The sequence below is a fragment of the Opisthorchis viverrini genome, assembly GCF_000715545.1.
Source record: "Opisthorchis viverrini unplaced genomic scaffold opera_v5_129, whole genome shotgun sequence".
In the NCBI taxonomy this organism is placed as follows: Eukaryota; Metazoa; Platyhelminthes; class Trematoda; order Opisthorchiida; family Opisthorchiidae; genus Opisthorchis; species Opisthorchis viverrini.
Window position 1 is genome coordinate 1,162,198 of NW_008751783.1, and position 26,003 is coordinate 1,188,200.

The following is a 26,003-nucleotide window of genomic DNA, read 5'->3' on the forward strand; positions in this document are numbered from 1 at the left end:
GTTCGTCTAAAGCCTTATCGAATGCAATCCTGTTCTCAGCAAGTATGTCTGGTGCTTGGTTTTATGATTAAGGCTTTCGATGTTAGGTCAAATTACTCTACCTCATGACGAAACAGCTAGATCGCGTTTTAAAGCGTAGAGGAATAAATGTGTCCAGAGCCCTATTTCCATCGAAAATTGTCCCCTTTTGTCGTATCACCAATTAGGTTTTAAGCTGGTCCTACTCCAAAATATTTGGGCATGATTTTTGGCTTGGTAAGGGACTAAAGTCTAATAATGGCTCCCCTTTGAGGTGCAAGTCTTCACCGGTGATGAGATAATCCATTTTTAGAGACAAAAAGTTTTCAGTGCTCATCGAATTAAATCAAAGATTAGTTCTTAAGGAAAAGACAAATGTGTATGTTTGCTCAAAAAACGCTAACTGATTTTGTTCACACGCTTACTTTGCACAAGTTTTCAGGGAATATTGATGTCTGCACTGAGAACCCAAAAAGATTTCTTGGTTTTTGCTGTTCATCAGCTGTACGCAAAATCCAATGACTACACCAGATCTCGGCTAGAAAGACCTACAGGAAACTAGAGTGATTAATTGTGCTAATTATATGACTGCTTAATAAGTGATTAGCAGAAAACTGACGGTAAATATTTTTCGCAACCAAGTAGATGTGGTGGCATATGATACTGATAACGGAAGCTTACAGTTCGAACCGCTGGGTTTGCACTGGGTTGGCAACTAAGCCGAAGATTATTGGTCCATTCTAGTCAATCCTTTAGACCCTGTCAAATCTTCAGAAATTACTCAACAGAGCTATAAGATAAACCCAGGCTGGTCCCTCAAACATATTTTGCTTTTTTCTTGCAACCATTCTGTTCACGTCTCGCAATAAGTGGCCCGGTATTTAAATGACTGCTTCTTTCCGATCAGCAACCAACTCCATAGCTAGTTCTTTCTTGCAAGATTGCTGTTATTCGCTGTCAGTGCACCCCACTTAGGTGCCTAAAATTGTAAAGATCCTGTATATACTCTTGTGCTTACTTACACTCGGAGCATCTTTTATTAGGCAACTAGGTAAACGACTTGAACTACGCGTTTCAAACTGTTTAATCGTTCAGAAAATGGTGTCACTTTCACAATCTGCCTTAAACATTCGTGAGTGTAAGCCCACTTGCATAAGAATCACTGTGCATTACACGCTTCGGAGTAAACCAAAAGCCTTTGAAAACACTTGTCACACAATTTGTTTTCTTCGCAGTTATTCGGTATGTAAAGATGAAAAACAGATACTAAATATCGTCGCAGTAAACGGACCCCATAACCCAGCATTGTGTTCTAACTACCCTGAACTGGATAGAGAATGTCTAATAATAAATAAATGAAAAGTTGTCGGGATCTTCCTGTGATTCACGTATTCTAAAAAATGGCGAGATAGCGAAAAAGATCTGGTGTGTTCACACAGCACTGATGCTATCGGCACTCCAGCGGCTGGTTGTCCGAAACGATCATTTTATATTCGGCTTTTCTTGTGTTTAAATGTAAGGAAAGCATGCCAAAAATAGTGTAGAAGAGTATATAACCAGAAAAGAGCTCAGCGCCTTTCCGGTAGATTAGGAAAACTAACTTTTCTAGTCAGTGGACTGGAAAAAGCATGGTCTTCTTTTCCACAGTAAGAAAGTCAAGTAAAATTCAGCATTCTCATGGCTGCATGAGAAAACTCTCTATGCTGAACGGAGCACCAATCTTATGGAGGGCCAACAGTAAAATGATTAAAAATAAAACTTACTGAGCTTTACAAAGCTGAGAAATCCCCGACAAGAATACCTCTCAGTGGATTTTTGTGGCAGGTTTGCAATTACACAATTGCCATTTGCTGGAAAACTGGGTCGCTCAATGGGAAGTGCCACCCGGAAAAAGTTTACCGTTTCTAATATAAAAGCCGTAGATTCAAAGGACAGTTCCTGCTATCGGAGCAACCGCAACTATTTATTTCACCAAGAATTACTTGAATACATATTACCGCTGATTAAAAATCCAAGCAGACATTCGGTAGGTTTGAATTTTTCAGTGGAGTTTGACTTACTTTTTCAGTTAGTTCCCAAATGAGCCCTAAGTAGTCTTAAAATTGCGTACAATAAAAGTTCACGTGAGACCATGTTCCTCTTCTGAGACCTGTTTTCACGTGTTGTGCGCCACGTTTTTTCAGGCACTGACCATGAACCACAAATTATTGAGGGTAAAAAATAGAATAAACATAGTATAGATGTAATACACTACTCACAAGGTTGTTGAAAATGTTCAGTTTACTTTCAACAATCAAATCTATCGACAAAAGGACGGGGTCGCGATAGAGTCTCCTTTAGGTCCCACGCACTCATTGGACGGTTAACATTGTGTTGTCGCTACGTGGACGGCATTTTTGTACTTGCCGACGAAACCATCAGCACAACAGACATGCTAAGCAGTTTTGATTCAGTCCATACTAATACCAAGGTTACTATTGAATTAGAACAGAACAGGCAGTTAAGTTTCCTCGATGTTAATGTTAGAAAGAAGACTGACGGGACCATAGAACGCGAGGTACAGAAAGTAAACGTGGAATAGTCAGTATATTCATTTTGATATGTTCGTCCCGTTGCAACAAAAAAGCAACCTAATTAGATGCCTGACTGAGAGGGTGATAAAGATATGCTCGCCCGACTGCTTAGAAGGAGAACTAAAGTGCTTGAGACGCATATTCCTGCAGAACGGATATCCTGAAAGATTCGTACTCAAGACTATGGAGGCCGTCAATCTTAAACCCTGCACCATGTTCTGTTAAAAAGAAGCGCATATAAATGTTGCTTCCATTCAAAGGCGACTCGGTTGCTGAACTAATCACCAGAAAGCTTAACAACTCCGTTGATACGACATACTTGGCCGCTAATCTATGTTTGAGCTTCAACTCCAGCTCCACTATCAAATTCTGCTTGAAGGACAAATTGCGACGTTCTACCACTAGCTTTGGTGTGTATTCATTTGTATGCTCGTGCCGAGCATCATCCGTTGGTCGTGCGACAAAGCATTTGTCGGACAGAATGCGAGAACACAATCCCCTATCTGAGTGGTGGTGGGAAGAAACCAGGCTGAAGCGCGATTGCATCACATTTGGCCGAAACTATTCATGTCATATACAAGGAGTAAGCCTTCATCATCATATATCGGGTACCTCTGAACCGACCACGACTGGTACGATCCAGATTACTATCGATCGCAGAGGCGATTGGAATCCGACTGCTGGATCCGCAACTTTGCATCCAGAAGAAACTTGTGCGACCTCTGAACTTGAACTGGCCTACGAAACATCAGGTCCCACAAGTCTGTCTGACATTGACTTCACTCACCTGATTCCGTGGCATATCCCTCATCCAACCCCACTTAATTTGATTTATATTTCTCAAAAGTGTAGATAGCCCCGATCTTAACTTTTTTCACGTGATTTCTGCTACCATATAAATTTGTGATGTATTAGCCAAGAGGAATAATCACAGAAAACAAGCATTGTTTGCTACATTCTTCGTTCTCATGTTGAAAAATCGTCGACAGTCCTTAACCAGTTTTTCCCTTCTTGGAGCTTATCAGGTAAGCACATCTCCCGAGTTTCCGTCACCCACATGTTCTGCATACTCATTTGCATGCCATTTTGTTTTTGACAGAAGACTCACCTTGAACCCAGCCTGAGGACATCATAAAAGAGGGATTCAACTAGGTACTGTTTGAGTCTTTCGTCGAAGACAAATTGGTATGCAGATGAGTGTACAAGTTGACTAAATATTCTTTAAAAGCATACAATGTTTTGAGTGGTTGAAGTTTGGTCGCAACTGTCAAAATATCAGCGAAAAGCTACAGATTTATATGCCGCAGCATGTTTTCTACCACGAGGGCAGACAAAATCTCACGCACTTTTTAATGTTGAACATTCAAAATGAAATGTTACAACGAAATACTTCCGCCTGAAATATGATCCAATCGCCATCCGAATTCTAATAAAAAATACGTTCAATAATCTCATAAATTTACCGGTTTAACACGACGTGCTGTTTTCGTCTGGATGTCTATTTTCTGTTAGTGTGTGCATCTCTTGGGTCTGTGAAGGCAGTTTAGAAACACCCTAATGTGCATTCAGACAGATGAAAAATTTAATCAAAAGAAGCATCCTCTCTATGGGCAAGTCACTATATCACTTCACACTGGTCAAATGACTTCACTTTTGGATGGCTGATATTCAACCTCGGCTAATGTTGGCTCGAGCATGCCTTATGGACTGTCCCCACGGATAGCTTTTTGAGGCGTCTTGTTCCTCTCTGCTTGTTAGACTAATGAAGACTCTTGTGTTGAGTGACCATATGTGGGTTGTGGGGTATATCTCACGCGAATCAGCGGACCAGAGGGCAATTGTTATTGCAGAAGCGCACATTGAAGCTGAAACCATAAAATAAAAAATAAATGTATGAAGTATACAAAATATATATCCAAACACTGGAAACTTGGAAAGGTAAAATTAACCCCAGTGAGGCAACAGGTATCTTGTGCCTTGCATTTTTTCACTCGCTGTTAGATGCAAGGCCCTGCAAAGAAAAGGCACTGGGTGATGTGGTTATCTAAAGAATGCCTTCGCTGCGGAGTTGTTCATTAGTCGAGAAGCACCAAATGAACCGTTATGGACTATTGGACAGGGGAGCAGAGCTTTCATGTGCCTCTTGTTTACAAAAGGAAACATCCATCTTCTCCCTGAACGCGTCTTCCTGAACTTTCCTGGGTATCCACTGACTGCTACTCAAATGCAAGCAAATGCTCCAAAGCGACTCCACAAATTCCGTAATAGATTTCACTTCTCAAGAGATGCGAAGCGGATTTACTAGAGAACATACTACTCTCACGCTCCACCGTTACACCGATAAGGTTGACTGCATGATTCAAAAATCATTAATCTATCCTGCTGCATTTGGTAACGATTCATGCAGCTTTGAGAGTTTGGTGCAAAAAACATTACCCATTTGACTAAAGGTGAGAGCTCCAATATCGTACATCAGAAAATTTTGAAAACTATTAGATTGCCCATGCACGAAAGCGTGTTCATTCAAACTATGGGGCGAACAGGTTCAGTCGTTTGCAACTGTTCCTCCGTCAAACAAGCGCTAAAACTTCTTGGATGACAAATGTATTAGCCAGTGTTTTACATTCAAGTTAGCAGTTTAGGTGATTCAAGACGACCGTGTTCTGCTTTCGATTACCATTTCTATAGAGTAGACGGAGTTGAGTGGTGGATAAGCGAAAAATACGGTTTCTTTTGTCTAACTCGAAGTCCATCTTCAAATTGGTGGGAAAAATAAAAACTAATGGTCCTGTGTACACCAGATAAACGTCCCTCAACTTGCAGTGGTAAAATAGTTGTGTGGAAACAGTTAGGATTAGTGACCTATGCATGGTTGTGGTCTGTGAGCATATGCTCATTTTCGGGAGTTCGTCAAATCAGGGCATCCATAAATCAGATTAGTCGTACCTTATTGAGAACAAAGAATATTCCGTGGAATCTGACCTGTCTTTTAAAACCAATACGCCTCTTGATATAGCGCTAACTACTGTGGATTCAGCAGAAAGCTGACCGTAGGAAACAATTAATCCAATCGTAGAAAGATATATTTCTTCTTGGTAATTCAGCCGCGAAAATTTCCCCGTCTGGTTCCTTCCAAACTAAACAGTAAAATGCGTTCCGCTGAAAAGGCCGTTTAGTTCCTGGGGCACTTACCGTTTGGAACGAGTAAACCTATATCTGTAGAGATCCACCCGCATTTTTGCGAGATTCTTTCTTTTTAGGTGCTTTATCTGTGGATATTGATTGACGTGATCGCAACAGGCCCGTTGTTTCATACCGTTTATTGCTGAACCGAGGACGACTTCAGTTGATTTTAGGTAAAAGCTCCTTTGGTTCGCTAGCTTCATACATGTTCGGCCCTTCCTAAGTAGATACTCGCACAATGGGCCGCACTTCAAAAATGATTGTGGTTCCCGTCCAGGTGATAGGAAAAACAAGCAAACTACATGTGGATGTACAGATGAATGTTGCTTTACTCACCAGTTTGACATATATGCAAACTATTTTTCCACGAACTTGCGCTGATGGAATATTCATGCTAGACAGATATATTGCAACTACAAGACAACATGACAATTTGGTTGGTGTTGTTGAGTAACGGCGAAGTACACTGCGCACAGATGACAATTCACCCGGTAAAACAATCTTGGACCGTTTAATACATTTCACCTATTTTGTTCGGTATAGTGAATGATCTAAAATGACAGTGATTTCACAAACTCATGGAGTACGATGGCACATTCGTGGTAAAATTCAAAACAGTGGGAAGACGGCTGAATCCGAACGAGGATTATCACTCATATTTTTTTCAGCTAGAATATTACAATGCTGTTCCTTACTCGGTCACAAAATACACGCGCTCACATGCAACCAGAATTTCTATCAAACTAACAGCTCTTGTGTGTCTCAGACTTAACCTGACAACTGAATCCGCTAGCTGACAGCTGTGACTTATAAGAGTGCCTGGCTGTAAAATAATATAGCCCACGTGTACGATGTTTCTGCTTTCCATTAATTGTGGGAAAATATAGAAAAATTTATCGATGCTATCCTGTCATATCATCATTCGAGAACTTCCACCACATCCACGTACGGCACCTGGGGTTTAACTCTGTAGGCTTGAAGTTTTTACTCGTCTGGAAAATCATCGCCTCAGTGGTGTGTCGGATCATACAAATGCACTTTTGGTCCTTGAAATTGTGCTTTCAAGTCTCCATCAACGAGTTCGAACTCTCTTTGGATCCTGAAAACGCTGATGTGACACATCTCTTAACTACAGCATCGGCTCCACTGCCCGTCGGAAGCATTGGCTCTCTTCACGGTCCTTCTGGCCCACTTTACGTCCATATTCCACATCCGCGGAAACACGCCTTCAGACTCAGGCATTTACTGTCAACGCCTCTGGTGATTAGGAAAATATCATCCTGAGACTCTTTTGGGTTCCACATATTTTGAGGTAAATAACTTGATCAGGGTATGCTACCAAGAGTTATTCTGAAGCCATCTGGCTTTTTTTCAATTTCTTATTGACTGAAACACGAATAAACAATAGGGTTTGCTATCTGATACTCTACGCACATTGGATCTAATCAGTGTCGTTCTCAGCGCATAGTTTATTTTGTGCGGAAGACCAAATTGGTTAACTGATAGATCCTCTCCAACAGATGCTTACATAATTAACCACTTCAGAGGCCAATGTGGACGGCTTTTTCTCCTTTTTACAAGTTTGGATCAGTTCACAGAAGAATATATGTTCACTAATGGGCAAATTTAGGTTAACGTCAGGAGAAGTGAGCATTGTGTTGAAGTTTCTTCGGTGCATATCCACGACCTCAAGAAACAGGATTTCTTCTAAAGTGTACTTAAGTACCTGTTTTCCAAAATAAACTGCGACGTAGAAACAATAGTTGCCATGATATTCATCCTGTTGAAAGCTACGTCACCTCATGGATGGCAAAATGAAGTGTGATGTTTCCCACGGTCATAAATAAATATTTTTCTACGAGCTGGGCGAAATCAAGCAGTAATACCTTACCGTTTAGCAACCAACAGCCGTACTGGACCAGAGTAAGTAAGCTGTAAAAGGCTATGGAAGCATTTATCATTCATGGGGTGGCAGATAACAAACAAGGAAAAAGCGTAAGAACTTAAGATATCGAGTTTCAACTTTGCTCGACAGTCGTCGCACGCTTGCACACCGAGAGCGCAACAACAGCATCGCATGAGTAGCACTTAATTCATTGTGACAAGGCTTTAAGAAGGTGGCCGTCAGTGACACCTGTCACATTCCATAAATTTCAACTGCCCGACTCAAGTTATCGCTAAACAAGAGCAAATAAATTGCGCCAAAGTCTGCAACCCTAAAAGGTGCGTTTTGTGGGCTAACGATAGCTGGGAAAGTATCAGATTTCAAAAAAAAACCTAATGCCCATTGTTATGACGAATCCAGACAAAAAATTTGAAGCCGTAAACTGTTATGGAACGTAAAATGACCTCAATGTGAAACGTATATGTCCATAAGTTTCAACTGCGATGCGAATGCTGTAGGTTTATTCAGTGTTGTCATATTATTATTGTGAATACGCTAGATTACCACCTACAATTATGTTTGGGGTTTACTTAGAAAGCACACATGTCTCTCCATCAGTCTCTGTGTATCCTTGAGTGGACTTACACGGTAAGTAAGGTTCGAACCGATTGGCTGATGAGTTTATTCACAAAATTTGTGATCCCCTTTATAGTAAAATGGCTGGAAGTTGTCATCACACTGGTTAACGTGATGCGGAATTCAACAGTGTTACCGCCATCGACCCAATCCATGCAGTTACATATGTTAAGTCATACAATATTCAAAGTTGTGTTTATCTCTTAGTTCCTCGCTAGTTTTACGGTTGTAAATGAGCATATTCGCTCAAAGGGTATCATAAGCGAGAGATTCAAGCGAAATAGCATCTGAGTGTATTATGTTTTTGAAAATTATTTGACGCTGATACGGAACAAACGTTCGATAAAAATTCTGGGGCTTCCCATACTTGATGAACCTCAAGAAGAGCAAAACCGACGGTGGGATGCCAGAATAATTTTGAATAATCGTATGATCAGGTTGGCAGGTCAACAGTACATTGTGTAAACGTCTCACTACGCGGCACAAAATAGTTTACTTCTTTATAACCGAAACAGGGAGTATTCCACGGGTGGAACAATTGTCGTGATACACCTGTGAAGTCTGAAGGCCGAGTTTTAAGAACATAACAGTGCGCCGAAAATCTATGTACATTTGCAGACGCTTCCCATCTGTCTTGTTGCAGTATTCTGCAATCTTTCATCTTCCACCAGAAGTGGCGTGGTACTCTTACTTCTTAACCGGGATGGTGGACCGAACAACTTTTATTTTGTATATAAACATTTTAATCTTGTTTGTCCTAAAGTCTTCCTATTGATAGCCATCCCGCTTTCCTGTCTAGAACCGGTATCTGTGATCCTTTCCAAGAATTTTTACAAACTTGGACTTTTGATTAATTCGCTCAGAAGAATTGTCTCACTGACTTATCGTTCAAGGTCAAAACTGGCGAGATATCGTGCATCCTAGTTAACAACATGGATTATTATACAGACAGTCACTTTCAGTTACTAACTCCAAATTCCATTTGAGCAATCGATCCATTTTTGGCGAAGAAAACTGTTACCATAATTCAACCGTACCTTCGCTCGGACAAATTTAAAACTCTTTAGTTTGTCGAAAATGTATGATCAATCAGTAGTAGTCTTTCTGTAGCGAAACGACCAAGCATGCGTGCGTGTACGTGACAGGAAAAGCACACGTCATACTGGCCGAACGTCCTAGTAGCTGCATTTTCAATCGAACTTAAACTAATTAGATCTGAGCAGCACGAAATATATCAATTCAACGACAACTTTCAACTATAAGCACAAAGAGAAAAACACATGCGTCGATGAACTTTATTATCTCCTTTACATACTCAAGGCTCAGGACGTAGGATGTCTACGCAAATGACCTAGTGGAAACCGAAAGTTTACGTCAGCACTTTTCGTGTGCACAGCACTGTTTGGTTAGTTTTGATGTCTGGGAGGGACAACAGTTTACACCTCCGGCTACCTAGCAGCACGAGTATCTTTATTACTCCCTTCTGGTGACTTGTGTAAATAAAAGACTGGAGATGTTGGATCACCACCAGTAGCCAGCAATGATGTAGCCTAAACGACGCAGTCTAGCTTTCAGTAGTTCTCAGGATTTCGGTAGCAATCAGCTACTCATTTCGGCCACAATATTGTATCATTGAGTGTTCCACTTTAACGCGAATCTCACGATTAATTACTCTTCTTCATGAACCACAAAGGGAAGTATTATGAAGGCTATCGCTCAAGCCGTAATCGCGTGGAATTCACGCGCCCTCTGCAAAGGTTGTGTAATATGTTCACAACGAACGATACGCCTTGAGACAGATAGATTTACTTACAAATCAAATGTGCATTCATTCTGAATCGCAGATGATCCCGTAACAAGGGGATTTAAGTACAGGGATAAAGCAGACCCTCAGTCACGGAAATTTTAGGATTTAGAGCTTTCTCGAAGTTTGGCTTTCTCTTCCAACAATGCACTGATACCAGGATAGCGTGGATGGGGCATTCGTTGGTTGGAGTAGTCACTGGCATTCCACAATGTTTCCTTTAGGCTATTACAATCCGTTTTGGGGGTACTATTGTTGCGGTAGCCCAGGTAAATATCGAATGCGTATGTTGGGACAAAAACAAACCACATCATTATCTGGTTCGGAAGGAAGCCTTTTAGCCATTTGTATAGATATGAGAGCTGAACTTGTGTTTTTACTCTGTCTGCATTTCAAGGGGCAAGCTTAAACTCCGGACGAGGGGAATAGTGTATTTCGTGCTAGTGAGAGCGCGAGCGTGCTCAACGACATCGTCAAAAATTTAGAGTAACCAACTTGCCAAACTGTTCTTCACGCAGTCTATTTAGTCTATCGATTCAAAACAGTTATCTCGAATCCGAATCCCTCTATGTGAATCTACTAGTCGGATGACTGACAGACCTCTTTATATCTGGTCATCGTCAAACATTTCCTTCAAAAAAAGGACAAACTCTTTCTCATTACATTTCGAGCAATAAGAACTCTTAGAGATAAATCAATTCACGCATGGACTTCGCTCACTCGAACCAGATGAACTGCGCCGTGCGAAGTACAGCAAAACATCGCCAATGTCCACTGTTGCTCCCCACATCCACCCCATTCGTCTGCTGTTCTTGCAGATTTGTGAGACTACTGCCAGGCTCGGCAAACTGAATAGCTGCTACCCACTCGGCCTTTAGTTAAGCGAGGTGTTTTTAAACCACTTCATTGCATCGAAAATGCCACACATTAATATAAATCTAATAGAAACATTCCTTTCCTAGTATTTAGGCGTTTGTTGCAACCAGTGGCTCATATATTCTCTATAGTAGCGCAGGTTTTCACATACATCAGCAGTTTCCAGTTGTGAAACGGCCAGCTTTTTGTTCATGTTGCTGATGTGTGGCTGGCCGATTTTTAGTCTGGACTGTTTTTTTGCCAAGCATGACCATGCATAGAACAAGGGGTGAAAAGAGCGCAGCAGTGCTGGCGTGTCGTTGCTTCCATTCTGGGACCACCAGTTATCTGGTTTTTGCGCTTGAATCTCATTGCAGCCATGCTTTGGCCATAAAATGTCTAGGTATTCAAACGGAGAATAGAGCAATACGATCCTCTACGATGGTCATATCTATCCCGCCGAATCTTCAACAACAAATAACAGACCTATAGTTGGACTGATAGGTTCAAATACACGTAGCGCGGACGATAGGAAAGCAACGAATCTACTCGAGAAGTCGATCCCCGCTTAGCGCACGGGGGCTCTCTAGCGACCTTAAAGCCGAAGACGATCGCCCCTGAATCCCTTGAATCATGGTGCTTGATATTGTATAAGCTCATTTAATTCTCGATGTATAACCTTCTTTAATTTCGAATGGAATAACTTTGAAGAAAAACCAAATTCATGTTTGCACTGGTCATTGACCGTTTCGCCACAGACTTCGCAAACATCTGGTCGCAAGAATCCACGTTGACAGAATGGAACCAAATTCACCGACGAAGTCAAGTGGCCGCACTGTGACTAAATGCCGAGGAAAGATGGTTTAAAATGCTCAAGAAGTTCTTCTCCCGTCTCTTACATGGTCATTTTCTAACCACTATTTTGTTTCTGGGTACGATGTTTTCGCAATCTGGTGGTATGATATAACGTTTAACATTCCTGGAATATACATGGAAACTAATGGATTTCGTGTGCTTTGTTTCCCCTTGAAAAAAAGAAATCCCTAACATCATAGTGTTTTCATAATTTTTAACAGCTGAAAGTTATCCCACTAGTACCAATCGGTTCTAATCGAAAAATTACATTTCGGAAAGCACTGTCAATTACATTCGGATGTACTTCAACTCACACGTTCATTACAAACACCACTGGTTGCATATATCAATATCGCAAACAATAACGCAAGTATGAAGCGATTTCCATTGAGACATCATAAATGTTTTATGAATGTAAACTCTAAAGCACAGATCACACCACGGTTCAAAGTCAACCTAATTCCCTCAACGGGCGTCAAGGAATTCCGAGTGGCACCACATGCGGCCCCACGTAAAACCTCCTTTGTCCCTTACTATCGCTCACACTGATCACCCGACTCGCAGTCGATCAAACTATTAACTCATCAGGGCCGTTTGCCCCAGCTCACTTGACTGTGAGCTGATCAGAAATGTTTTCGATTTGTAATTCGCTATCAAGTTTGACGCATAGTGGATGTTTGTTTCTGTACTGTGCCATTTGTGGCACCGATCTTAAGTCTCAACCTGCAATAGTGGATTGATGCAAGCGAATCATCTAAGTATGATATGCGGAGCATAAAAACAATAACTTCATCAAGTCCATAGGGGCATAACTGCTCGAAGTGCTTCCTTTTTAAGCGGGCCAGAGGACTAGCGGGAAGATTCGCATATCGAAGACTCATGTTTTTCACGTGGGTTACTTTCACAAATAGACGTTTTTATCAAAAGTCATTAAGTGATCCTATTAGTACATTCACCTATGAATGAAAGTGATATTAAAATCATTTTTTGAACTCGTTTCTCAAAAGATTATCGTTTTCGGTTTAAAAATCTATATAAGGCATTTGTCTGAGGTCATACTATGGCATGAAAGTCCTTTGAGTCACAAATGCAAGCAATCATATGTATTTTTCCGTGTTTATCGAATTTATTCGGTCATGCAGGACATCGTACAGTCTTCCGCCTAAAAAAATTAGCCATAGTAAGAGCAGTGGGTTATTTCGAGATTTGTGAAAGTCATTTTTGCGATCATTCCATAATATTTAATTCCAACCACACTTGAGTTAGAGTTATTGTCCCGCAAACCAGTTAGCCTGCGTTTGAGGATGGTTACATTAAAATAATTTTTTTGGGCGTTATTAAACTGAATTTAAGGGATGATGGATGAATCTACAGGAGTAGAAACTCGTTAGCCCTTCACATCCTTAATTGAAATAAACGTGGTGCAATATTAATCTGATGAGGTTCAAAATGCTTAATCATAATCTATTCAGAATGAACTGTAAAATTTTTGCGAAATGCGTTTCGAGGTATAAAGCGTCAAATCATATCTACTGGATGAACTAGTACAAAGCTTTTAAAATAACCTCAAAAACCGGTAAAAGTTTACGTGCGCTTACTTCCGAAAACTATCTGTCCGTCAGAATCTTATCGATTAATCTCAGGAGTAGAAAACTCGTTAGCCCTTCACATCCTTAATTGAAATAAACGTAGTGCAATATTAATCTGATGAGGTTCAAAATGCTTAATCATAATCTATTCAGAATGAACTGTAAAATTTTTGCGAAATGCGTTTCGAGGTATAAAGCGTCAAATCATATCTACTGGATGAACTAGTACAAAGCTTTTAAAATAACCTCAAAAACCGGTAAAAGTTTACGTGCGCTTACTTCCGAAAACTATCTGTCCGTCAGAATCTTATCCTATGTCCCTACCAGCTCCTCCCTTTGTCTATTTGCTGAAACCAAAGACTTATTAGATCCTGCCTTATTCGATGCAGGACAAAACCGTTAATGTTCGGTGTGACAACGTAGTATGATCGCCCCGCACTACACGTACCCAAAAACAAAAAGGATACTGAAGAATACAATCATAGTTTAAACTTACAATGTAATGTCCAGACTGAATCTCCAGGATGTCCGTGTATTGTAAGTTGGCTGAGTAGCATTAATGTTGTATGTAACAAACTGCAGTACTAGATGAAATCTGATTGCCACACTCGACGACTATGTTTAACGTCCAATTTTTTGACTAAAAATATCGACGAACCGAGAAAGTTTTCACCGTTACTACGTTGGGTAGGCTACGCAATCGCATTATACTTCTTTTGTGAAGTGATTACTGTCCGGAAAACGAGTGTAAGCTAAATTCCTGCGTGAAACTACCTCGATATACCTTTATATGAGCCCATCTATGTAGACTAAAAACAACACAACTGCAATAGTATTTCGAAACACCTTTTTAGACGTAAGAAATGACGCTGACTTGATATTTTGCCACAGCAACAAAATCTGGATAAGCAATTAAAAAGGGTGTTTATCGGTTTTTTTGCAGACGACTGAGCGGTTTATGCTGCAAGATGGGTAAAACCAATGCAATCTGATGGTTGTCACCAAACTTTTGTAAGGGTGACCACAGCAAAAAGACACTTAAGGGTTGATTTCCACTAATGTGAAGACGGCAGATGATTCTAACGTGGAATAGTCTGAACTTTGTAGCTAGATTTATCGTGAAAAGGACCATGCCTGCTACATTATCGTTTCCAGAAAATGGACGACAAAAACAGTTACATACAAAACGGCAGATTAAGTAAAAGTATTCCCAGGATAAGAGTCATTCTAAATCAGAATCACACGAACTAAACCACCATAAAACAAAAAATCACTTTTAAAGCCCTTCTCGGCAAAATCAATAGCAAAGAGCAGTGGGTTTTCTGAGCAGCCACAGTAGCATACTGCACCAGAAGTTCCCTTTAGAATGTAAACATCGTGCGACAGAGTTCAAATTGTTCGCTTTGACTGGCAGACACTTCCGCAAGATGTCCATATAAGGAATCTAAAATAACCACCTGTCCACATATCACAAGATTCACTACTGAGCTGAACTTAAACTACATACATCATAAAGCCTAAAGTTGTCTATTTTGAAAGAAAACCACAAATAGAAAAGTTAGTAAAACGCTGCGTTTCCGTTATTGCGGAGGTCAAATCATCCACCTCTCACATCACTGGCCAAAAGCTATGGGTCATGAGGATTCATAATTGTTTGGCGAGTTTTAAATATTACATTCAAAAAATGATAAATGCTTCAGCCGCCTCAAAAAAACGAATGCTCTTCGTGCGTTTGGAGTTGCTTAACACTTCTTTCTGTGAGAAATTAATGAGGCCAAATAATTCCTGGATGTTGTCAAAATTTTGTTCTCTCAACATCGGTGCAGCCTGTCATCCAGAGAGTTGTACGTGTTGCTATACCGCGGCATTTACGTAAACCTTTTCAGTAGTTTCTGCCTCGACCGTTGTTACCCCTAATTAACACATTGTGTTTTATTAAAGCTAAAGGTCAAATTAGTCATTATGATTCGAGGGATTAACTTTTTTCTCTCGGGTTCTGTAGCTCGATGCAAAAAGTCCTAGGTGCTGAAAACTTTCTCATTTCCCTGTGGGAATATGAACAGTGAACTTGACAATAGGGTGTGAACAAATTACGTTGGACTGATTGATTTTGTGCTAACTTATACTTAGGGTTATTATAAGTACTTGTAACGCCGATAGTCTGAGTATTTCTAGTATTCAGTGAATTAAATTCGTAAGAAATAAGTGGATGAATAAAAAAATATTTGTCCACTGCCGCTTACTACCACGGCTACACCAGTTAATAATGTTTCCTTTAGCTCATTCAAAATGGCGCTGGTTGTCAGAACTGCTCCCTTGTGAGAGATTTCCGCTCATCATAAAGAGAAGAAAAGTCACCAAAGTGCAACATTTCCGTGTAAATTACTTATTTTATGGACAAACTAAGCAGAATAGCAGGTTAAATCCGGTGCGCACTAAAACAAATTATTTGTCTTGTCTTCCGGTGGCTCAGAGAAAAAAATTGTATGGCGTTGGCATGTGCCTTATCAACACTGAAAACCCTTTTGCAATCGCGATTGTGATATTTGCCGTATTTTGTCATCTCGGGATAGACATATTTTTGTATGCACTTACGTCTCGAGATATTGAAATTTTATTGTGTTCCTCCCTGTCGAACTACCAGTGATTAAAATGGAGCTGCTTTCATCGTGCTCGGTTATCACAAGCCTTATGCATTACAATAATACGTGGGGGATTCGAACCCTGGACGTTCTAATACGTAGTTGAACGTAATGTGATCTTGATCAAGGGTCGCCTCTTCATAGATAGCAGTGCTACGTCAAGCGCCTTAACTAAAGTGAAGTTTAATTTCACGGCTACTTTTCTGCTCGTGGTTAAATGTCGAAATATTCAAACGATAAACGGAACTCGGAGGTTTGATTTGTCTCAAAGGTTTGTAAGGTTTTTACGGCTGACGACCCACTTTATGTATGGAACAACGTTTCATTTCTTTTTGACTTTCCGGTAAACATTAAAAGCATCCGCAATCTGAAACTCACGTTAAAATACCCAGACATTTTTCAACTTCTGCGTCAGGAATTAGGGGAAATCTTACCGTGCATTTGTACACAGCCATGTCAGTTTTATCCCATTCAGTTTGCCTATAACTGAGATTGTTGTTCTCACTTCCCATAGTGACCCAAAAGTGTGTATCCAAAGGGAGGTTACTCTCAGTGACGCCACTCACATTATTTGCCCAATGACGCGCGAAATTTTCCTGTACTTCATCCTGGTAAGCTGTGTTTACTTAGTGAAGAGCACAAAGTTCGACACTGATGTAGTGATTCGGACATTCAACGTTAGGTAATAAATTTTTAATTGTTTAAGTGAATATTTGTTCACAAATTTAGTCGGATAGGTAACACTGTCACTTGGTCATTGGTAGGTCTGCTTCTAGAGAGAATTTATTCCTCAGATACCCTCAGATAGACACCCCAAAGAACACAGAGTGACATTCATAAATATTTCTGCATCTTATTGTCAGATCAGCATATGTGATGGATAAATAGAGGTAAATGATGAGATGAAACGCTAAATTTGGCCACTAAATTATAAACACATGAACAGAAAACTGTTTATCAGTGAAGCGCAGTTTGAGCCTAACCAGATTCTTTGAGGGAGTCGAGAGCACCATTGACCGACTAGGTCGGTCATTTCCAAGGGGGACTCAGAGCTCTAACGAATCTTTGACAGCGTAGTACCGGATTTCACAATGGTACTGCAACTGTTCCGGCATTTGGATGGATACTGAAAGTCTACTGGGCACTCAGTAGACTCGTTTAGATTGGTCACGTCTCCAGTGACAGTATTATGTGAAGCAGTCTGACTTTTGGCCAAGCCAATGAGTCCAGTACGTTTGCTTCTGGACGTATTGGCCCAGCAATTTACCGTGTCGTGCGCCTGGCATATTCTGCTTAATAATGACAGGAGAAAGAATACACAATTTTATTCAGGATGAGGATTGGCATCTTTTCTTCGCAGTCCAGTTTAAGTAAACGTTGTAAACCAAAAATGAAGAGATACACCTGAAAAAATTCTGTCACAGATAGCGAAATAAGCGGTGATTGACTGACTGGAAACAGATTCCAGTAGACTGGTGTCTGCGTAATGGTCACGACACAGAGTCTTCGCTATAACCATTACCACTTAGCTCGTTAGCAATCTGTTCCATTCCGGATCTTTCCGTTAAAATGCTTACCATGATTCATTTGTGCCAAGACATAAAATTATGCACGTTTGTCTCCTGTACCATGAGCTTTCTGCAGACACATTTGAATTGAACTGGGGGAGACTGGGACCAATGTAAAGTTCAGCAGTCGAGTTGAGCTGTCACATTCGTTTTCTAAGGCAAACCAAATGAAAGGTCGCGTTTTGTTAAAGTTGTCCAAAAGGAGGTTTATCTTGGCGGTGCTCCAAAAACATTTCGAACTAGGATCAGTCATCTATCAGCTTCACGAACCCACAAGTGTCACAAAGACCATGTTACCATAAACATCGGCGCACGGGTTCCGAAACTCGGGTAAACACTGTTTTATATTGGGGGAAGTTGCACACACCCAATTTACTTCTGTATGATATATCTTTTATGAAAACTACCCAACCTAGGGAGTTGTAAAGGTTAACCTGAAATGTTGTAATAAGACTTCATGGAATAACCATTCATTTTTCAGTAGATTTATGTAGCTTTGGATAGTTTGTCGGCCTTTTTCAATATTTTCTCGCCCTTGTCTTTTGCATTCTGCTAGGTTTGAAACGCAACTCTTAAATACATGCATTGATTCTAAACTGTTTATAACAGTTTGAACACGAATTTGGTCAAACTTGTTTACTTTGTCAACACAGAAATTAATGCCCTGGTTTACTTCACGTCCGAATATAATTAGAAATACTTACAAACAAAAAGTTTTGAAGCAAACTTTTCCAGTCACAGATCACGATGCACTGTCGATGCAGGTTTTACTGTGACGGCTGCTCAGACCTCATTCTACCAAACTAGATTCGGGACTTGAAAAATGCTTGAATCAACAATGATTGATAAATGTTTTAATCATTCAGTTAAAATTTAGAGTATAGTATAGCTATGATTTAGTATAGCTATGATTTCCTCAGATGAAATCAAAAATCAAAGATTAGCTCACGATTTGAGTAGCAGCACAAATACTGTGAAAATTGTGGAAAGGTTGGAGAATGTATGATAATCATTTGCTCAAGGGCATATTCACAGACGGCTACAAAGCGAGGATTTACAATGCCGTCTCGACTGTAACTCTCCTGGGAACGTTAGCTGGTTAGAATAAAAATGAAGACGTATCATTGGGGAGCGCGATTTCGAAAATGAATCGCCTATAAAACTTCACTGTGTTAGTCCATCCTAATGTGAGTCTCTTTGTTGTACTAATCTGCTGTATGTGTAAGAATGGGCGGGTTAAAATTTTCTGCTGCAGGTTATTAACCCAGCTTTTATAGGACTACTTAGCAAGCAAAGCGTTTCGCAAGAAAATTGAACCTTTTACAAGGAGTACCTATTGTCTGGGCGACGGAATTCAATAGCTTATTTGTTAATTTCCTCCAATCCAGTATTTTGTGCACCTATGTAGAACGGCATTTTTGGCTAACTTGGCAGTTCTTACATAAATTAGTTTGGCAGTGTTCCCGTTATAAAACGACTAAATACGCCCTTTTGGCACCCAGCACGAGGGCCGAACTAATACCAGCCAAGCCCATAAAAGAACAGTCCAGATGCCGGAAATTAACTTGAACTGTAGGCCTTTCAGCCAGTAAGTTCGTTCCCCAATCACTGAGATATCTCAACCCCTCTGTTGCTAGTAGAAGATGTGGTATTCATGGTCTTTTCAGTGATCAACCGATACGATTTAGCCCATTTTCGAACTGGTTATGCCCCTAACTAACGAAAGGAAGTCTTTACCAACACAGAAACTCTGAAATTCAGGTTTGGTTAAAGTTATACCCATAACAGTTTATCAACCAAACAGAACCAATGGCAGTTTGCTACTGAGAAGACTTTCGGTAGCCCGGACAGTGTAGGTGGTCGCGGGTTGGTTTGCTGAGCTGAGCAGTTTTACTCAGACTTGCGGCCCTGTTTGAGTAATCCTGTTGGGATATTGGTCCTTTGCACGTAATGATGCGTAAGTTGGATCGAGTTGAGTGTGTTGGTTGATTGAATCCATCAAGATGTAGCGTTCTCCTAATAATTCTCTTTTTGTCTTGGTAAATCAGGGGTTTTGCGTTTTCCAGATGGAATCTGTGGTCTTTTTGGTGTATATATAGAGATACGAAGGATAGGGAGACACTTCTTCTGGCGGTAGCCATGTGTTCCTTTATATGTGTGCAAATATTGCGCTCAGTTTGTCCAAAGTACAACTTGTTGCAGCTGTTGCGTCGATTTGGTATATCACGTTGTTTTTATCGGTTTTGTCTCCGTTGTTCTTCGGTCTGGAGACCAGTTCCCGTAAACTAGCATTTGATTTGTGGCCTTTTGGGCTCATGATCTGGACATGAGTTCAGACATATTCTTGATGTAAGTTAGAACTATCCGTCTGGTCGAATGTCCTTGCTGTTACCATTGTTAAGTTGTCTTCGTCCTTTAGCGTCTCTTGATAAAATTCCTTGAATATCCGTCGTTCTGGAATACTCCGAAAAATAGTTTCCTTTCTAATTCCTGCAGTTGCTTCTAAGCGGTAGGCTGATATTGTCAAGCGGAAATGTTCAACTCCTATCATCTACCGCCAGAGAATTTCAAAATTTTCGGAAGGTGCCAAACAAAACTGATGACATTTGGTCTCGTTTGCAAGTGGCGATTACCCAGATTTCTATGCCGAAAGTTGAGAAATCACCGACAGAACACTGATACCGCAATGATCCTATACACAGAAATCGGGTGGGTCTAACTGAAAGCAGTTTGATACCATTCGGTTTCACCAGGTCATCAGGTCACATCGCCGCGGATCTCGCCACATAAGATTCGGTCAAGGTGTATGAAATATACCACTTTTGCGTTTCAGAGTATCATGTATCCGGCAGGCCTTATGAAGTGGATGGTATACGGGAGTTCTTGGAGGCGACTTGGCTGAGTACCTAAGGAAAAGGATGGAAATTTGCTATGAATCGAAATTCGTTTTCGGCGGAATTCGAACCTGTTTTGACCATAGTAGGAAAAAAGTCATCCCCACATCCTAAATCGGGATTCCAAATCGGTTCTATTTATGGTCTCACAAACTGAAATAATAATGCAGAAATAAAAAAAATGTTAGACTAGATACTACCGAATTCGGTAAATCATGCTCGCCTTCTCAAATAACCGACCGTTCTCCTGTCCAGCATGAATCCAGATATAAATTTTTCTAAGAGGCATAATGACGAGACATCAAGGGAGCAATGGACACCAAAACGTCATCACAAGTGAATAAAAAAAACTCCAGTGGATACGAAAGAGGAGTCGAAAACTGAGGTTATATATATATGATAAATAAACGGAAAACGCATATCAAACCCATGTATTCCATTAAGTAAAGCTTGGTAGAATTCCACGCATCAAGCACTTAGGTTCACTTTATTTGTCAGTAGTTTAAGTCACTCCTCGGATTAAATGACATACACTGGAAATTCCTGAAAAATCATCATTGCATGCAAGCAAGTGCAATTTTGGTTCGGAATTGAAAACTTTGAAACGCTTGAATAGAATTAGGCTGCGAAACTTCACCAGTTTTGTAAGCCAAGAACAAGACTTTAAGTATTCTGAAGAAACTAATACCAACACTGGATTAATACGTACAAAAAGATTTGGGAAAAGTATGGTACAGAAGAAACGATAACCGCGAACAAGTTTGTTAATTATCGAAGCGCGCACATTAAGGTTACTCATCGATTCATGCCAACTTTTGGTGCCGAATGTAAAACAGTTTTGTGCTAAGCTCCACAGCCTGCGAATTTCTATTTACTGACCTCCCTGCATCAAATACCCAGAGTTCGTTTGTTTTTCTGGATAGAAGGCACTGTCCATAATTCTCTTTGAAAGTTGTTTCAACGTCCCACCACCGGTTGCCTTCCGGTTGCAATTGAATTTACTTCTCCGAAGGCAGACATCTTATCGTTCAATCACTTGAAATCTATCTGACGCCGTCCAACTTAATCACGATTATGATAAAGACATTATTGAAATATCTGAAACAGTTAAATGTGTGTGGAATAGACGATCAGCTGGAGAAATCGTTTGTAAAATGTCTCATGGATCAGTGCGATATAAAAACGAACCCCCGCTACATCGCACATGCTTAGATCAACATAAGCGCGTATACATACCGTCCCCTTACATTCACCCAATTTTATATCCAGGTCTTCGTAAGACCGGCCTCCTTAGTGACTCAGTGATAAAAACAAACCAATGAGACTTTAACTGGCTTTGTCACACCTCAGGAACACAGACTTATAAACTCATCAAGTTCGCGAACATTGTAGTGAATTTCTATGGGATTGAATCCCTCCGTTAAATGTTCTGGTCACTGACTGATGTGAATTAATTATGTTTTTGCCAAACTGAACTGTATATATTTAAGAATGGTATCGGATGACCCCATCAAACGTTTAGGCGTATTTACCAATTTCAACTACCACCGGTACACAATCTTGTGATGGGTTGCCTGACAAAATTAACGGACTGCTTATAAAGTAAACTGGACCGAAACTATCTATAAAAAAACATCCGGTATGCAGACTGAATATAGACGAGATCTTTGCAGCCTTTGTGTCTCATGGCTGGTTAGCGGTCATCCAATAAATTTCGGATCAATTGTAAACTTATAGGAGTCAAAAATAGTAGCTTTTGTGTTCGTCTGATTAAGCATATTGAAGGGCTGTTGGTATATATTAGATTCTCTGACATAACAACATTTATATCAAAAGTTTCGACCGCAACGATGCAAGTGTTCTGTTGATGTTTCCTTACATCACAGTCATAGTAATGTTAACGAAACGCCGAAAGAAGTTCGGGAATCTGGTTGAGATTAACCGTTGAATGGTAGACACCGTAGTTTGCGCCTTCACTTAGCGGTCACGTAACCTTCATTACTATATAAGAGAGGGGGATGGTAGAACCCAGTCCTTATTCAGGAGGGTCCAATTCAAACAGAAGATGGCGCAACCATTTTGGGCGTTTTGACAAGATAGGCTTAGATACTTCGTTTACCCAATTCAAGCCAGACTACTAGTGTGTTGTATCAATCGATCCAATACGCTAACAGATCTAATGGGTAGAAAAACAGGCTTGGAGTTCCACATTGCACGACAGCTGTCTGCAGCCTAAACATGCTTTCTACGTCAACCAATTATTTAAAACCCATGGTTAGTAGGCATGTGGTAAACAGAAACACAGCTCTGAAATTAGATTTCATGTTTGGTGAGAAGCATATGATTGCGATTACCGAACAACATTTGTGCGAGCGAAGAAGAAAGTGGTGAACGCTACGTAGAAAAAATGGAACACTGCCAAACGATACGGACCTCACATATATAGTTCTGTTCATTACACCAACCTCGTTCTAACTACCAGTTACTGAATCCTAATAAGCAAACCACTCACTCACTGATGAAAACCGATTATGAAAACACGGTTAGCGGTGGAATTTGGTTGGTCTTGTAGTACCCTCTTACATATGTGACTGACCGGTTTGACGAGTGACGTCAACCACACAGTGTCGTACGAACTTCAAAGTTTTCACGCTTCCTCGGGCCTTTATTGCGCTTTTTCGCATAAGCTAACTGTTGAGCTGCTTGTAAACTGTTTCATTCTGAGTGTTTCCCTGAGAGTAGATATAATGTGAGTTAAATAGTGATCCGTAATTGATTTGACGCTGTCTTTACCGTCAGTTAACTATCGACACACGACAGTCGCTTGTTCCAAGTGATATCAGTAAGTAGGTCGACCTCCTTCTTGTTCCATAAGTGTTGGGTCGATTTTTTTCGCCGGCTTGTTATTGAAGAATGCGTGGGTAGCTGCAGTTTATTGTAAACGTTTTGTTCAAATCAACAGTTCCTGATTTCCGGCTTTTTCCATTTTCAATGAAGTTTTGCCTCATTTGAAGAGATATGGGCAAGTCTCAATCATTTTAGCTTGTTTAAAATCCCCAATGGCGTTTCACGCCAAAGGCTTTCAAAGTGATTTTGAGCACAATAACGTTCAGCCACTTGCCACAGTGCATTAGTTCACCAACAGAGTAGCTTGTCATTCGTGTAGAAATAAGCTTTGTTATTGGTAGAATGAGGATATTCGGAGATTTTCAATGAAAATTTTGTGAGGTGCAAAGTAAGGCTGATTCCTAATAAGGATGAAGCAGGCGTAAAGTGCTTTTCGGCTTTATTTTCAGAACAAAGTCTCTATTGGAATCCCCTCATTTTGCGAACAATCCACATTCTACTCAGAAGGAAGAATAACTCACATGGTGCATCAAGATTGCTTCTGAAACGTTTACAGTCGGTGACCTAGTTAACACCTAACGTGGTTTCCGTGGTTGAAGGGTGGATAGCGCTATGTTCTACCTCAATGCGAGTCCATCACATCGCTGATCAGCTGCTCGAGACCGGATAGTTAAATGTTCAAGTAACAGTAAATTGGACGCAGGTTCAAAACTTTCCGGAGTTTCGTGAAGTGCGCACCGTTGATGATTCTGAGTGAAAGTTAAAAAAAGCCGTTTAGTTCCGCTCAGATTTTCTGCGTTGCCTGACACACTTCCAGTCTCCATTTAAAAGTTGGAGTATTCACATAAGTTGTAGGCCATTAAGTGACACACCCTGGAGCAGCTCCGGCAATATTACAATAGGGACTGTTATTCGAACTTGTCAGTCCACAAAAGATAGTCCAACATTCTCATTTAAAGTTCTCGTAAAATTCTTTCGACAGTAAATATCACTTAGGTTAGTTTTGGAATAAACTGACAAGAAAAAATCAATTCACCCAGTATTTGTCGCACTAACTCAACCTTATCTATATTCTAACCTAAGACAACCACATTTAAAATTGCAGTTACAATTTGGTACACATATTGAAAGCTCCAAATATCAATTAAGGTCTTGCATCAGCAAGCTTCTTTGTTTCTTTGATCGCTTCCTCCACCGCGTACACGGTCTAGATTTTTGGGAAATTGCCATTGTAACATTTAACCTGTAAACGACAGTTTAATCTGTGTTCTGTTTCCTGGCCATTATAGATAATAGAGGATGAAAATTAATGAAGAGCAAAGAATTTATGTGTAGCAGGCTGAGCTGAGCTCAATGATCCTTAATGTTCAACTCCAAAAACCAGTTGGCCTCCAATATGTGATCACATTTTCGTTCTGTCAAACCTTTCTACCAAACTGTCATTGCTGAGCTTGCTTATATTTTGTTTATCTGTTTAATTGTGTTTGTAATGTAATTTTCCTGGGTTTCACTACGCGGCACTTTCGTAAGCGGACGAGAGAAGGCCGCGAAAAGGAGACGACTCTGGGAAATGGAGGTCAAATGCAGAATTCTTCAGGATAGGAATCCCAGCTGACAATGGGTTTGTAGTTAATCGAGTTCAGGTATTTCGGCTAGAGTGGAAACGAACCGGTTTAAAGCGGTCGACTTACACCGTCATGCCATGTATACTTTCCTACTTACACTAAAAGTTATGCGCCGATAAAATTTAATTAATCCGTCCTATTGGGGCGTCCGAGTTTTTCTGGCTCACACACTGCTGCCCACACAAATCACACCTTATCTCGCACGCAATCTGGAGTTTGATGTGGGTTAGGTAGACTTTATTCCAACTGCCAGAGAGAGCACAGTGCTTTCCAGTTTGGCTTTACTATGAACGGATTCCTCAGTCGGCGGAGAATATTGGTTTTATATTCTGTTTATCGTGTGTGTCACGTTTTTTTTCTGGCTCCAACTTATGAGGCAAAACAATCGATATTTGAACAGTATGTTCGATCAGCTTAACTGGTGCATGTTTTCATCTAAAAAATACAGCTGATGGATCCTATTGATGCTGACGGAACCCAGTAAGCCCGATGGAACTGAATCATAAATCAAGTGAGATGTGGATAATATTTTAAAAACCCCAGCATCTTGTTGATCAGATGACTGAAAGTCAACATCGTTGGACTGCTTGCTGGTCGTACAACCCGCACAACCAGCTAATCAGCATTTGTGAAGTGACTTTGAAATACAACCTTTATCACAACATTAGCAGTTTGAATGCATTTGCTGATTAAACGGCTTTTGCGACTGGCACTTCTGCTGCCAGTTTCGTTCGATTGCTGTCGGAGATGTAACGATAAGTAACGAGAGCCTCACCCGGGTTTTTTAAGATGTTATTCAAGGAAATGATCTGCGCAAGGGTGCGTTTTAAATTGTTACAGTATCAAAGATATTGCAGCATACTTTCGTGGCAAAGCATTATTCGGTCTATTAATTTTCCGAAGCTTCTTCCAAAGCCTATTGCCGGTTTTGTTCCTCTTGAGCCTCAACAGTCTTATTTTGCACCTGTCATTAAAACCAAGGCAAAAGGGTGTATTCACTGATAGTTTAATGTTATTGTATTGCCACAG

At 40.4% G+C, this 26,003-nt stretch overlaps 1 protein-coding gene across 1 annotated transcript in view; it reads left to right on the top strand.

The window, feature by feature from the left end:
* Positions 1–3,559: 3,559 nt before the first annotated feature.
* Positions 3,560–26,003, top strand: part of T265_06261 (hypothetical protein) — a gene marked incomplete at both ends in the record, with an annotated part of 93,437 nt that continues 70,993 nt past the window's right edge. The window contains one exon of the mRNA XM_009171471.1: positions 3,560–3,616. Coding sequence (XP_009169735.1) covers positions 3,560–3,616 — 57 coding nt within the window. The remainder of the gene's footprint in view (positions 3,617–26,003) is intronic.